Below are 15,998 nucleotides of genomic sequence, written 5' to 3'. Positions count from 1 at the left end.
TGCACTTTCTGTTCTTTCACACGATCTTTCTGATGGCTCCAAAAGATAATACAGGAAAGACACAAACAGGTGTTGGCCATCACTTTCACATTTAATCAGATGTAGAGCCTATTTCAAATGAGTTCAAAATAATACCAATCATAAAAAAAGTAAAGATTGCAGAATATAATAGTGATGATGGCTTCTCTTCTGGGAGGCAGAAATTATTATTTAAATCTGGAAATAATATGGATGATCGATTAGCCCAAAGGTCATAAACTCGAAGTTCTCCTTGGGCCAGACAAGAAACAAACATGATTGAGTGGACCAGGTCTGTTTCGTGGTGGGATTGTAAGTTGTATTCTTTTCACACAGGCAGGTTTTATACATTAAACCCACAGTTCTTTCAGCCAGCACGGAGAAATTAGCTCTGTAATTTTCTGAAACACCTGCTCTCTTGATCTTTCATTTTCCAACACCAGTACAAGAAATATTTCCATTTTCTCGTCACTAGAAAAAATAAAATTTCATACTGGCCCTCAGCTTCAGTGTGGAGGAAACAAGCAGGAGCTACAGATGCGGTGGACAGAAAAGCACATGCTCTCCCCCAAGAGTGCGGCCGTGAACAAGCTCTGGCTGATGGTCCCCAGAGTCCAAGTGTACACACAGAGCTTTTATGTGAAATCACCAGGGATTTTAATGTTGATGACTAATACCTCAAAGTAAATTTCTTTTTTATTTTTATTTATTTATTTTGAGAGAGAGAGAGAGAGAGAGAGAGAGAGCAAGCGTGCAAGCAGGGAAGGGCCACAACAAGAGGGAAAGAGAGAGAATCCCAAGCAGACTGCACTGTCAGTGCAGAGTCCAACGCGGGGCTTGAATTCACGAACTGTGAGATCATGACCTGAGCCCAAACCAAGAGTCAGATGCTTAACTGACTGAGCCACCAGGCACCTATCAAAATAAATTTAAAACCAATTTTGGGGGCATCTGGGTGGCTCAGTCGGTTAAGCATCTGACTTCAGCTCAGGTCATGATCTCGCAGTTCATGGGTTTGAGCCCCGCGTCTGTGCTGACAGCTCAGAGCCTGGAGCCTGCTTCGGATTCTGTGTCTCCTTCTCTCTCTGTTCCTCCCCCACTTGGTTTGGGCTCTCTGTCTCTCAAAAAATGAATAAACATTAAAAAAAAAACCAAAAACCAAAAAATAAACAAAAAAAACCAACAAAAAAACCAATTGTGGATCAACATTGCAAGGGCCGAACAAAGCCTCCCCAGTGGCAGGACACCCAATAGTCTGTGTTCAGTCATACAGTTTCTGCTATGTTGTTGTGCATAATTCACATAATTGTTCAGTCGCACAAGGTAACAGTAGATAAAATTCAAAACGAAGCTCTCACGCTAAAGACTGGCAAAAGACTAATTGCAGCTTCTATGTCCCTACTAAATTGCTACCTGTGATTTAATCTGCAAGAAGGAAAACAAGACAAAACAAAAACAGGATATAGCCCATATTATACTCTGGTAAACTGCCCTATCTAATACCTATTCTTTTTATAGGCTAAGGGTTCACCTGCTGTTGTTTTTTGTTGTTGTTTTGCTTTTGTGCTCTTGAGGAGACTGAGTTGGCAAAACCATTGATTGGTGTCTACTTTTTGCAGGCCTTATGCCAGTCATTGGAGGTCCAAATGAGTAACCCTGATGTGGGCCTCCCTTTCACAGGGTACAGTCTGTCTGGTGAGGAAGTAAGAAAATAAAACAAAAGAATTCCAATCAAATACCAAGAGTGCTAAGACAGGGGAAGATTAGGATACCACGGGACCTAACTCTGTGTAAGCAGTTCCTGGAAGTCACACATACGCTGGACCCTGAAAAATGCCCTGAGAAGGAGAGGATAAAGAAGGGAAGTGTCCTGGCAGAGGGTCCAGCACGTGAGGTCATCTGGAGATGAGAGTGTGGATGCACAGGGAAGCCTGAGGAACAGAAAGAAGTCTGGCTGGGTAGAAACATAGGAAGAGGAAAGGAGGGAAAATGTGGCTAGGCTCACATCAAGGGGGGCTTTGTTGGGGATCTATCTTGGGGGTGACCGGACATTTGCACTGTTAAGTCCCCCTCTTGCGGTGCGAACTGAATGGAGGCGCAGGAACACATCTGGAGATGGACATCTTTGGCCTTTTTGTCCAATCCCTCTGCTCTCACAGCGAGGACCTCGTGCTGGACAACTCTGGAAGTCTAGATTCCCTAGCCCACGAGCCCCACGCACATCAAACTCCCTCACAGGAAGCAAGAACACAGTATTTCCATAACAAAATATGGCAGGGAACTGAGAGCAGAGGACCCAGTTCTGCTACTTCATCGCTGGGTAGCCCGGAGCACTTCCTCTGACCCCCTGTGGAAACGGGGTGCTAACAGCATAAGTGCTTGCTTCCTGCATCACCTCACGGGGATGGTTACAGGATCTGGGGGCTCCTGAGGGAAAACGTGCTGTGCAAACTATCCTGTGCTACATCAGTGCCAGAGATTATGGCTGAACCCAGAAAGGACACCATGGGCTGAAAATCATTTAAGAAAAAGCATTCCTTTACTTCTGAAATACTTTGCAAGCAAGAATTGATTCCTCGAAACAGAGGACATGCTTCAAATGCTGTTGGTTGGTCCACAGTAGGACATATACTGCTATGCTGCAGCACTATATCCTATTTGCTTGATGACTGAAAGAGTTCTGGGTCTAGTTTGACTGTTATAAAAGTTTTATATACTCAGTCATTCGAAAATATTTAGTGGGCCTCTATTCACAAGTGCCATGCACCATTCTAGATGTTGGAGATTCGGCAGTGAGCAAAAGAAAGTCCCTGCTCTCATACTGGAATCTTCTCAAATCTGGGAACAACTTAATTTTATTATCCCATCATTTCTACAGATATCTGCTTAATAAATTGCATCTAGAAATAGCACTCGAACATGATTTGAAGCAATTTATTTTCTGTTTTAGAGCACAGATGAATCTGGTTGAACGTCAGTCTTGACAATACTGGCTTCATACACTCTAATATTATTGGGATAGAATCCTCTTGCAAACAAAAGTCTCTAGAAGTATTTTCTTATATAAAACAATACCTCCAATGCACAGAAAATTGTGCAAGATGTTATGTTAGTACTTCTTCAACTGTCACATGGCTCTTTTCTCTCCACAGCAGGGAGACTTGATAAAGATAAAATTTTCTACATAATTTTAAATTTCCTAAAAGCTGACCTGAAGGTTTTGCTATAACAAGTATATCAAGTGATGGGTAGCATAGCACATTTCCTTATGTGTTATATAAGGTATTACCCAAGTTCGTTGTCCTCAAACAGAAAGAGAGAAAAATAATAGGGACTCTCTGAAAGAGTCCCAATTTCTCATAAACACATTTCAAGAAATGTGAAATGATGTGTGGGCACTATCATCACCAGTAGTAACAACAGTACTGAATTAAACAACAGCAGTCATTTAGAGCAGGTGAAAATAAAGAACACGTGGAAATGGCTTGTCAGACTGTCCTCATTTTAGAAAAAACAAAGAATTCCAGGACAGAAGCTGAGGGCAGAATAAGTTACAGACAGTGCTGGCTAGCTGTGAACTATTCTGGACATGATGCCTCATGCTATGTGCTCAGACTTCCACATGCCTTCTTTGGGCAGGGAGCCCACCAGACCAACAATAGAAACAGTTATCATGAAACAACTGAATTCAGCAAATAAAGTTCAGCGCCCTTAAAAATCTACCTATCCTAGGGGCGCCTGGGTGGCTCACTCGGTTAATTGACCGACTCTTGACTTCAGCTCAGGTCGTGATCTCACGGTCCGTGGGTTCGAGCCCTGCATCAGGCTCCGTACTGCAGAGCTGGCTTGGGATTCTCTCTCTGCCCCTCACCTGTTCTCTCTCTCTCTCTCTCTCTCTCTCTCTCTCTCTCTCAAAATAAATAAAGTGTAAAAAAATCTACCTATCCTAAACTGTGTTAGCATACACTCTCGACTTCCAAAATTACTGGTGATTGCTGTCTGTAGTCATCATAGAGGGTGTACCACTTTTGAAACATTTGTATTCCATCTCTCATTTTAACTATGGTGGGAAAATGAAACTAGACTTGCCTAGACACTATCTTTTTTACAGCCATTACATCAAAACCTTTTTTTTTTAATGTTATGCACACAAGCAGTGCACTACAACATTTCATTAAGTGCATCTTGTATTGTGAATAGAATTCTGACTTTCCTAAAAATTCTATCTCTGGGGCATCGTAGGAGCACAGCACATTTCTGAATGTGTTGAGGCCTTGGATAAAATAAAGTGCCCCTTCTCACAAAAGCCATCCCAGTGAAGACTTTAAAAATGTGTGCAATGTATATCAATGGTGCCACAATCATCAGAAGTCTCAGATAGGAGCTACTCTGCCTTAACAACGGTCTTTTGTGATTAGTGTACTTTTGTATAAGTATATTTTGTACTTTGTGTATATATTAGTATACTTGGCATATCTACCCTCCAAAATTTAATTTTGATCTTTATACCTAAATTATGGCATTGATTGTTAAACACTTTAGTTGAAAACAATAGTTCAGCTACGAACATTGGTTATTTTATATTATAATATTTACTTGTCATTTTATATTATGTTTGGAATGCATTCCAAGCGTATAACATATGCCCTCAATAGAGGAAAAAAAATCCAAATGAATCAAATCATTTAATGGTTAACTGGAACAGATATCTTGTACAGATGAGGTAAACCACTGGTGACTGAAACATTAAGAAAGGAGTTGTTTTTTTTTTTGGTTTTTTTTAATCCCAAAACAAAGACTTTGTACTTACTTGAGATGGTTGCCTTGTGGAACATTTGAAAAAATTCTCTAAGATGGTATTTGGTATAATCTTCTTTCTAACTTCCTCTTTAATGCCAAATGCTTTTGCTAGAGGCATGGCGATAAACCTACAAAATATGAAAGAAAGTAAGTCCAAAATCTGAGAATAAACCCACAATGACACCAGAAAACTCAAGCTGTAACTTTAGGTTCCAAATGAAGGACCAGTCATTGGGTCATGTTATTCTTGGGCTATCTACAACCAACCTCTGGCTGACAAAGAAGTTCAAGGAGAGCAAATTTTGAGACCCTCTTATACAAGCAATAACTTAAAAAAATAAGTTGCATGCTGTTCTCAAATCTACTTTATGTAAACCCAAATATATTTATATATAAGATCCAGGAATTAGGATAAGCCATTTCACTTAGAGTTTCGTTTTAAGACTCCTAGGGATTAAAATGAATAATTTTATTATATTTTTAAGTTTATTTATTTATTTTGAGAGACAGAGAGAGCACGAGCAGGGGAAGGGCAGGGAAAGAGGGAGAGGGAGATTCCCAAGCAGTCTCTGCGCCATCAGCTCTGAGTCCAATGTGGGGCTTGAACTCATGAACCATGAGATCATGGCCCGAGCTGAAACCAAGAGTCGAATGCTTAACCAACTGAGCCACCCAGGTGCAGTTCTGGAAAGTTTTATTTGGTGATATTCTCTTAAAGAATTACTGTGTTCTTATCTGAAGTTCCAACTTATGAGAAAAATAGCCTGATTCTTGGGTAAATATCTCAGAGTGGAATTGATAGGACAAGTATACACTTAACTTTATAAGAAACTGGCAAACTGTTTTCCAAGATGGCTGTACCACACTGCATTCCTGCCAGTAAAGTGCCAGAGTTCCAGTTACTCCATATCCCTGCCAACACTTGGTATTGCCAGTCTTTTCAATCTCATCAATTCTATGGGGTGTGTACTGGTTTTCACTGACTTTCCAATCTAATCCTTATTATTTCCTAACTTCTGCTTGCTATAAGTTTAGTTTGCTCTTTTTTTTCTAGCATCTTCTTTTTTTTTTTAATGTTTATTTTATTTATTTTGAGAGACAGAGAGAGAGAGAGAGAGAGAGAGAGAGAGAGAGCATGAGTGTGAGCAGGGGAGGGGCAAAGACAGAGGGAGAGGAAGAATCCCAAAAACAGCAAGGACACTGATGTGAGGCTCAATCTCATGATCTTTGAGGCCATGACTTGAGTCACCCAGGGGTCCCTTTTCTAGTTTACTAAGGTAGAAGGTCAGATTACTGATTTGAGATCTTCCTTCTTTTTTAATATAGGTGTTCACAGCTATAAATTTCCTTCTGCTCACTGTTTTTTGCTGCATCTCATAAGTTTTGATATTATGTTCTCTTTGTCATTCATCTCAAAGTATTTTCTTTTTTTTTCAACGTTTTTTTTTTTATTTTTTTTAATTTTTTTTATTTTTGGGACAGAGAGAGATAGAGCATGAACGGGGGAGGGGCAGAGAGAGAGGGAGACACAGAATCGGAAACAGGCTCCAGGCTCTGAGCCATCAGCCCAGAGCCTGACGCGGGGCTCGAACCCACGGACCGCGAGATCGAGATCGTGACCTGGCTGAAGTCGGACGCTTAACCGACTGCGCCACCCAGGCACCCCAAGTATTTTCTAATTTACCATGATTCCTCCTTTAACTCATTGGTTATTTAGAAGTATGCTGTTCAATTGCCACATATTTGCTCATTTCCCAATTTCTTTCTGCTACTGACTTCTAATTTCATTTCATTGTGATTGGAAAACATACTTGGTATGATTTCCATTTTTTTACATTATTGAGACTTGTTTTATGGCCTAACATATGGTTTATCCTAGAGAATGCTCCTTGTGCACATGAGAAGAATGTGTCTTCCATTGTTATTGGGTGCTATGTTCTACAGATGTCTGTAGTGTTGACCAAGTTGGTTTATAGTGCTGATCAAGTCTTCTATTTCCTTTTTAATCTCTCCCCTAATTCTATGCATTATTAAAAGTGAGATATAGGAGCACCTGAGTGGCTTAGCCGGTTAAGGGTTGGACTTCCAGTCAGGTCATAATCTCACAGTTTGTGGGTTCAAGTCCCATACTGGGCTCTCTGCTGTCAGCATAGAACCTGCTTTAGATCCTCTGTCCCCCTCTCTTTTTGCCCCTCCCCCACTTTGCGCTGTCTCTAAATAAAGAAATAAATAAATACTTTAAAAAGTGAGATATAGACATTCACAGCTATTTGTTGTCTATTCCTCCCTTCAATTCTGTCAGTTTTTGCTTCATGTATTTCACAACTTTGTTGTTAGGTGCATATATGTTTATAATTATTATATCATCTTGATATATTTACCCTTTTACATTATAAAATGTCCTTGTCTCCAGTAACAATTTAAAAATCTATGAAAGTCTAAATTGTCTGATATTAGTACAGCCACTCTAAGTCTCTTTTGTTTACTGTTTGCTTACTTTTTCCATACTTTTACTTTCAACCTATTTATGTCCTTGAACCTCAAGTGTGTTTCTTCTAGAAAGCATATAGTTGGATCATGTATTTCTATCCATCTCTCCTATCTATGCCTTTTAGTTGGAGTATTTAATTACATTAAATACTTAAGTATTTACATTAATGCAAATTATATTTAATTACTGATAAAACAGGATTTAGGTCTGTTATTTTGTTATTTGTTTTCTATATATCTTATGTCTCTTATTTCTCTATTCTTCCATAAGCTATCTCCTTTTGTGTTAGATATTTAAGTGTATCTTTTTAATTCTCTCTTCCTTAAAATATTCTTTTAAATTATTTTTCCTAGTGGTTAACCTAGGGATTACAATTGGCATTTTCATTTATAACATCATAGTTCAGATTAATACCAAAATAATTTCAGCAATATACAAAAGCTTCATTACCTCCCCTCTCTGTGCTGTTATTATCATATAAATCATACATTTATAAATTATATACTAATCAACACAGATTCATGATTTCAGTTTTATGCAGTTGTCTTTTAAATCAGATAGGAGGAAAATGTGTTATAAATTAAAACTGTGTGTATACTTTCTTTTTATTTCTTTTTTTTTTAAGTTTATTTATTTATTTTGAGGGCAGGGAGGGGCAGAGGGACAGGAGAGAGAGAATCCCAAGCAGGCTCCACACTGTCAGCACAGAGCCCAATGAGGAGTTCAAACTTATGGAACAGTGAGATCATGACCTGAAATGAAATCAAGAGTTGCACACTTAACCAACTAGGCCACTAAGGCGCCCCCTTTTTATTTCTTATGTAGGTGACTTTACTGGAAGTGCTTTTTATTTCTTCCTGTGGATTCAAGTTACTGTCTTCTGTCCTCTAATTTCAGTCTGAAGGATTTCCTTTAATATATCTTGTAGGATGGCTCTGGAAGCAACAAATTCTTCCAGTTTTTGTTCATCAGAGAATGTCTTAATTTTTATTCCATCTTGAAAGATAGCTTGTTCAGTTGACAGTATCTTTTTTTTTTTTCATTTCAGCACTTTTTATATGTCTTCCAACTGCCTTTGGCTTCTATGGTTGCTGATAAGACATTGACTCTTAATCTTATTGAAGATCTCTTGTATATGATAGATGCTCCTCTTGAGCTTTCAAGATTCATTGTCTTTGTCTTTTGACTGTGATGTATCTAGCTGCTGATCTCTTTAAATTTACCCTACCTGGAATTTGTTTAGCCTCTTGGATGTGTATATTAATGTTTGTCATAAAATTTGGGGAAATTTTGGGCCATATTTCCTCAAATATTTTCTATCCTATTCATTTTCTCCCCTTCTTCTGGAACTTCCATTATGCATATGTCGTTATGCTTCCTGGTATCCCACATCTCTCCAAGGTTCTTCATTTTCTTTCATTCTTTTATTTCCTTTCTCTTACTCAGACTGATGACTCTTCTACCTGCTCAAATATGCAGTTGGACTCCTCTAGTGAGTTTTTCATGAGTTATTGTACTTTTCAACTCCAAAATTTCTTATTTCTTTTATAATTTCTAACTATAATCTTTTTATTGATATTCTTGATTTGGTGGGACATTGTTCTCATTCCCTCCTTTAGTTCTCAAGCATGGTTTTCTCTAGTTCTTTCAACATATTTAAAATAGCTGATTTAGAGTTTTTGTCTAGTAAGTCCAACATCTAGGCTTTGTAGGGGACACTTTCTGCTGATTACTATTTTTTTCCTGTGCATGAACCATTCTTCCTTGTTTCTTTACATGCCTTATAAGTTTTGTTGACAATCAGACATGTTAAATAATATGATGTGTCAATTCTAGAAACGAAATTGTCCCTCTCCTCAGAGTTTGTTTGTTTTGCTGTTTGTTATCATTGTCCATTTGTTTACCTAGTTCCTCTTTTGAACTGATCTGTGAAGTCTGTATTCTTCATCATGTTTGGGCAGTGGAGTCTCTATTGGATTAGCTTAGGTATCATTTCATGATTGGACATAGATTTCCTTAAATGCATGGAACCATTAATTCTCTCAGTCTTTGCCAAGGAGCTCTGCATACATTTTGGGACACACCTTCAGCACTCAGCTAGGCAGTTGCCAACTTTGCCTTAGCCTTCACTTTCTTTTTGCACAGAGCCTCAAGATCATCCAGAGGTGAGAGCTAAGGGCCTTCTCAGATCTTTCCTGGGCACGTGGATAGCCCTGGGCATACTCAAAGCTCTACAACTTCAAGTGGCCTTCTGATTTCCAAGAATATGTCGATCTTTTCAAAGCCCTCTATGGACATCTCATTTTCCATTTTATTTTATTTTATTTTACTTTATTTTTTATTTTATTTTTGACGGGGTGGGGGAGGGGAGAGGCAGAGGGAGAGGGAGAGGAAGAGGGAAAGAGACAGAATCTTAAGTACCTCCACACTCAGTGGGAACCCCAATGTGGGGTTCAATCTCACAACTGGGATGTCCTGACCTGAGCTGAAATCAAGAGTTGGATGCTTAACCAACTGAGCCACCCAGGAACCTTTCCAGTTTTCCTTTTTAAGTATTTTGCTTAATCTATTGTTTGTCCCAATTGTTATCTACTACCTCAGGCAGTTTCAAAGTTAAACTATTGCCTCTACTTGTTTTAGACAAGCACCCTCAAGGAAAGACTTTTCTGAGTCAGATCCAGTACAACAGCCTTGTAAGTACTGTATTCTAGGCAACCACAAGACAGGTCAGGTAAGGATAATTCTCTGGTAATGATGCTTTGAAGGAGCTCTAACTCTCTTCTGCTCCCTTCAATGGCTGCCAAGGTGATGGTTTCCACTGAAATTACAGGTTGTTGGTTTTTCAAGGCTATCACAGAGGTGGAAAGGAAGGATAGAAATAGGGAAGTTAATATGCCACAAAGCTTGCTATTCCTTCCAAGAGTCAGTTGTTTTTCTTAAATAACAATCCCTGGATTGTTAATTATGAATTCTGAAAAGTTTATTTTGACAATTTTTGCTAGTTTTCTGATTGCCTTTAGGGAAGACAGAATTTTTAGAGGAACTTTGACATTTTTGTTAATTTCCAGGGTGTAGTGGTTTTAATTTGCATTTGCTAATGACTAAGGATATTGGACACCTTTTCATGTGTTTACTTGCCATTTGTATATCCTTGGTGAATTATCTATTCAAGCCTTCTGCCATTTTAAAAATCAAGTAATTTTTTTGTTTATTATAATTTAATTATAAGAGTTCTTTATATATTCTGAATTTTAGTCCCTCATTAGATACATGTTTTGCATATATTTTCTCCCAGGCTGTGGTTTGTCTTTTCATTCTATTTACATTTTTAAAAATAACCACAAAGGCAGGGTCCTTGGGTGGCTCAGTCGGTTGAGCATCCAACTTCGGCTCAGGGTTCATGAGTTTGAGCCCCACTTTGGGCTCTGTGCTGACAGCTCAGAGCCTGGAGCTTGCTTCAGATTCTGGTTGTCTCTCTCTCTCTCTCTCTCTCTCTCTCTGCCCCTCCCCCACTCACACTCTGGCTCTCAAAAATAAATAAACATTAAAAAAATAATAACCATTAAGGCATTTTTGCATATAATATAATTCACCTTTTCCAAATATACTATTCAGTGCTTTTTTAAGTAAATTTACCAAGTTTAGAATCATCATCACAAATCAGCTTTAGAAGATTTTCATTGTCCCGATCTAATCCCTTATGCATATTTACTGTTAATCTTGTTCCCTCTCACCCCTGCCCCAGGAAATCACTAATCTATTTTCTGCCTTTACAACTTTGTCTTTTTTGGATATTTAATGTAATGGAATCATAAAATAATATGTGATTGCTTATATCTGGCTCCTTTCACTGAACTTAATGTTTTTGAGGTCCATTTGTATTTGGGGATATATTTGGAGTTTATTCCTTTTTATTAATGAATAAAAATCCATTGTATGTATGTATAGACATACATTAACAATGTCTTTTGAAGAGCAAATACTTTAGCAGTTTACCAAGGGAAACAAGAACATGTGTCCTTATAAATTCTTGTACTCAAATATTCATAGCACCTTTATTTGTAATAGCTAAAAACTATAAACAATCCAAATTTCCAACAATTAGTTGAAGGATAAATGAATTGTGGTGTATCAGTGTTGAAAGACTACCCAGCAATGACAAGGAATCACTGATACATACAACAACATGAAAACAATCTCCAGTGCATTATGTTCAATGAAAGAAGCCAGACACAAAAGACTATGATCTACATGATTACATTTCTAGTAATAGAAAAGGCAAATTATGCTGATAGAAAGCATATCAGTGATTGCCAGGGGCTAGTAGGAAGGGAGAAGATAAACCAGACAGGGTACAGGGAAGTCTTTAAGCTGATGGAAATCTTCCATGTCATAATTGTGGTGATGGTTACACGACTGTATAGTGGCTAAAAGGCATCAAGTTTTGGATGAACTCTATTATATGAAAATCATACCCCAATAAAGCTGACCTTAAAAAATAACGATATGTCCCTATTCTTTCTTCAGTTCTAACAAAGGCTCTATCTTCTGCCAGGTCAGTCTATTTTAGTACTTACTTAGAGGTTTCTGTGTTTAATTAAACGCCAGAAATTTTTGGTTATGAATGATCATTTAGCTCTTCAATTCACTTTTTTATGACCGTGGGAGTTGAATAAAATTTTTTCTAAAACAATTTGATAAAATATATAAGCCAATCCAACTTCCAAGTGGACTGAATTCTCCTAGAAATGGCCCATACATTTCAGAGACGTAGAAAAACAAACTAAGTATGCGCCACATGTACATAGAGCAATGTGGATAGATCATAAAACACGAGTCTGCATTTTTACAAAGAAGAAAGAAAATGAGGTCTCATCACAATACCGTTTATGTCAACCAACGACAACATGCACTTTATGTTTATGCACATGTTTTGCCGGGTCATACAAACAAAAAGCCATCAAATCCATTAGAACCCAGAGGGCAGGAATGGGACTAGGAAACAAGGATGAAAGGTAATTAATGAAAAGAGTTAATTCAAATCAATCAGTCAAGAGGTCTTACACAGACCAAAGAGAGAATGCTATGATTTGAGAACTATGATTAATTTTCCCTTCACATAAAATGTCCAAATCAAACAAAAACTAAGATGTCCTTGAAACTAACAAAGTCTCCAAATACATATTTGACAAGGTTTTGGATAAATAATGGAATTCGTTCATTTGTCCAACCTACGAGTTGAAACGTTTTATTGGGAGGGAAACATTCATTGTTTTTACTAATAGAATAACACAAATATACAATGTTTTAATATGGTAATGTTCTCAGTCAGAGTCACTCAATGCTCTTTCAAATGTTAGAAATGAAGAAATTAGGAACAATTTTAAAAGCAAAGCAGAATTGAGCCAAAAAAAGCTTTATGCAGTAAAGGAATACAACCAACCTCAAAGCCGAATAAAGTGTAACATTCCACTCTAGAGGGTCATGTGGGAGATTAGTATATGGATAAATATATACAATGGGTGAATATACATATCCATAGCACACTTGCTGATCTGAGGAACCCACCTATATTAAAATTATCAATTTAACCAAAAAAGAGAAATATGGTCTCGTTTTTTTTAAGATGCCCAGGTTTCAAGGACAGAAATAACATTTTTGACGAAACACAGGAAGTATATAGTTTTCTATTTTAGCATTATCTTTCCTTTTCAAATAAATCTGGAAAATCAATCACTTCATCTGATGTAAGTGTAAATAATTATGAAGAGGTACTTAATTTAAAACTCTGTTTTGAAAAAGGAGAAAAGAATGGAGTATAAAAATATTTGATAAACTGAAAAGAGAAGGGAGACAGGTCTTAACTCTAGAAATACCTTAGAGATTAACTTGCCTGAACTTTCATTTTATGGATATGGAATATAAAAAAAAATGTCCAAGAGGAAGAAAAAAGAATGCGAACTTCTGCTCCCATGTAAACGGTTCAATGTTACGTTAATTGCCAAGGAATGAGTCTCTCAGGTTTGCTACTATTGCAGAACTGAGCCTTCAGATGGCCCCATGCAGACACCCAGACAGCCCCCTCTTCATCTGGAACTTCATCAGTTGCCTGGGAGCCAAAAGCCTAGCAATTTGAGATCCCCCTCCCCTTTTTTCAATATTCTTTTATAGAATAAAAGGAAGGCAGCCCTAGGCAGATATTAAGCATGTGAAGTCTAAATACTGTTCCTTAACCACAGGGCACCTGGGTGACTCAGTAAGCGTCCAACTTCGGCTCAGGTCATGATCTCGCAGTTTGTGAGTTGGAGCCCCATGTAGGGCTCTGTGCTGCCAGCTCAGAGCCTGGAGCCTGCTCTGGATTCTGTGTCTCCCTCTCTCTCTGCCCCTCCCCTGCTTTCTCTCTCTCTCTCAAAAATAAATAAACATAAAAAAATTAAATACTTCTCCTAAACAGAAACAATAACCCACTGGCATAATTATGGTCGATTCCCAGTTGCTAACAAAGGATTCAAAGGCTCTTTGAACAGAGTTTAAGCCGGGGTTTATTTTATTTATTAAAAAAAATTTTTTTTAATGTTTATTTATTTTTGAGAGAGAGAGAGAGAGACAGGGTGCGAGTGGAGGAGGTGCAGAGAGAGAGAGGGAGACACAGAACTCAAGTCAGGCTCCAGGCTCTGAGCTGTCAGCACAGAGCCTGAGGTGGGGCTCGAACTCACAGACTAACGGACTGTAAGCTCATGACCTGAGCCAGAGTTGGCCACTCGACCGACCGAGCCACCCAGGCGCCCCAAGCCGGGGTTTATATGAGAGAACAAAATATCTGGAGCAATGTAAGTCTCAGATAACATTTGAGTCTAATGTACATATTTTGAGACGATTTCAATTTAGGACAGTTAATAACAATCCTTCTTCAACTCTTGGAAATTGCTACAGATGGGTCATTCCACCTTTCCTTCTTTGAAGAATGAGGACATATTAGCCCATCATGAGCTTATGTTGCTCAGTAGAAATGGTAGAAATGGGGAGTGTATTCAAGGCACAATTAAATGAAAGAAAAAAGATTACCTTTTGACTTTACCACCTCCGTCCTTGCCTTGACCCTTCTGGGACCACAATTTACTTTGAGACAATGTGTTTATTCCACAAGTATTTAAATTTGAGTGGCTCAGATCCCCTTTAAATCACATTTCAAACACATAAAGGAATGCATAGAAGAGTCTGGAAAAACTGGTTAGAAAGTGCTGTGCTGGACTCCCCACTACCAACCCCAGTCAGCAACAACAACATGCACATACATATATGCCACAAGCTAAAACTTAGAAGGAAAAGGAGTCCAAAATACAAAGCAAATGTCAGTCCCTTTCAAATGATCTACTTCTTTGTTCTTTATCAATTCTCTCTCTCCGTTCTTGCTATTCTAGGAAGGGACATCACTTTCTGATCTTAAATGGCTCCTGGCTAGCACTAAGGGATAAAAATAAACCAGCCAAATCACAGCTACTGGTCACTTCATGGAATGAGTACGTGTAATATAAACACAGTCTAGGACCAAAGAAGAAAGGTTTCGTGTGATAAATATATCGTGGGAGATGCTGAAACAGTATCAAATTTACATGAGTTTTTAAGATAGTTCAGAAAATTTCACATTTGCTAGCTTATGTTTTCTGTATTTTCAAGAGATACTAACTCTTGTCTGCCATCAGGAGTATTGTACTGTGAAAGTCCAAGAAGTACTGGTATAATGGGAAAAAAAAAACCCAACAGCCCTGAACTTGGTGTCATAACATGTCAGTTCATGTCCCAAATCTACCCCTTGAATACTAACTGTGCGATCTTGGCCAGGTTACTCACTTCTTATTTTCTTGACTGAGATCACATCAGTTGTGATTTTATGTACTTGTGAAACTGTAAGTTTCTATTCAAATGCAAGGTGTAAGCAATATTTTATTTATGACATATGTGGTTTAATCTAATGCAAATGATATGGTAAACCTTGAAAAAGATATAAGTGCATGCTTCAAAAGACATAATCTCACTTCCAAGTTAGATTTTCCTTACTTCTATTGCATTCAAACAGAGATGTGAGGCTAGTGGACCAACACATCATTTTCTGTAGTGAATGGAAAAAGCTAAGGGTGAATTATTGGGAGTTAAAGCTACATGAGGAGATTGGAAAAATGACATAGACTATACTTAATCCCTTGAGAAGAAGCAAGAATGGTCCTAGGAATTACAAGAGGATTGGATTCCTTCCTGATTATTGTTGGAGCAGCTTAGGCTAAGACAGAGCAAGTTGGTCCTCCACAGCTGTGCTGCTTTGGCAACCAAAAGAGTTTTCTAGTTCTAGTCCTGATCAAAATGTAAAAAATGGAGCTGTCCACCGAGAAGTGGGAAATCAGCAGTGCAAATCAGGAGAAGACCTGGATGCCAAATTCAAAGATCACCACATGCTATGCAAGACAAGCAAGGAGTTCAGGGTAGTAGAAAGTAATTTGCTAAATCGGACGTGCAGCGGCAAATCCTACTTTATTTATGCATTCTTTGACAAATCCAAACATGTGAGTAAAAAGTGGAATTAATGGTCAAAAAGGAAGAACATTTGCAAATGTTTCCAGCTAAAGTTTAAGTGGTATCCAGGGGCTTCCTCTTCCTCTCGATAGCAATAGCACATTGTTGGCCCAAGTAAAGT

The 15,998-nt window shown here is 38.2% G+C and overlaps 1 protein-coding gene across 4 annotated transcripts in view; it reads right to left on the bottom strand.

Moving 5' to 3' along the window:
• Positions 1–15,998, bottom strand: part of CERS3 (ceramide synthase 3) — a 119,673-nt gene that overhangs the window by 63,094 nt on the left and 40,581 nt on the right. For all 4 annotated transcript variants that reach the window (XM_049614004.1, XM_049614005.1, XM_049614006.1 and 1 more), the window contains one exon: positions 4,829–4,946. In XM_049614004.1, coding sequence (XP_049469961.1) covers positions 4,829–4,946 — 118 coding nt within the window. The remainder of the gene's footprint in view (positions 1–4,828; positions 4,947–15,998) is intronic.

Source organism: Panthera uncia (assembly GCF_023721935.1).
Source record: "Panthera uncia isolate 11264 chromosome B3 unlocalized genomic scaffold, Puncia_PCG_1.0 HiC_scaffold_1, whole genome shotgun sequence".
Taxonomy (NCBI): Eukaryota; Metazoa; Chordata; class Mammalia; order Carnivora; family Felidae; genus Panthera; species Panthera uncia.
Note: the sequence above shows the minus strand (reverse complement) of the source record. Positions and strands in the feature narration are given on the sequence as shown.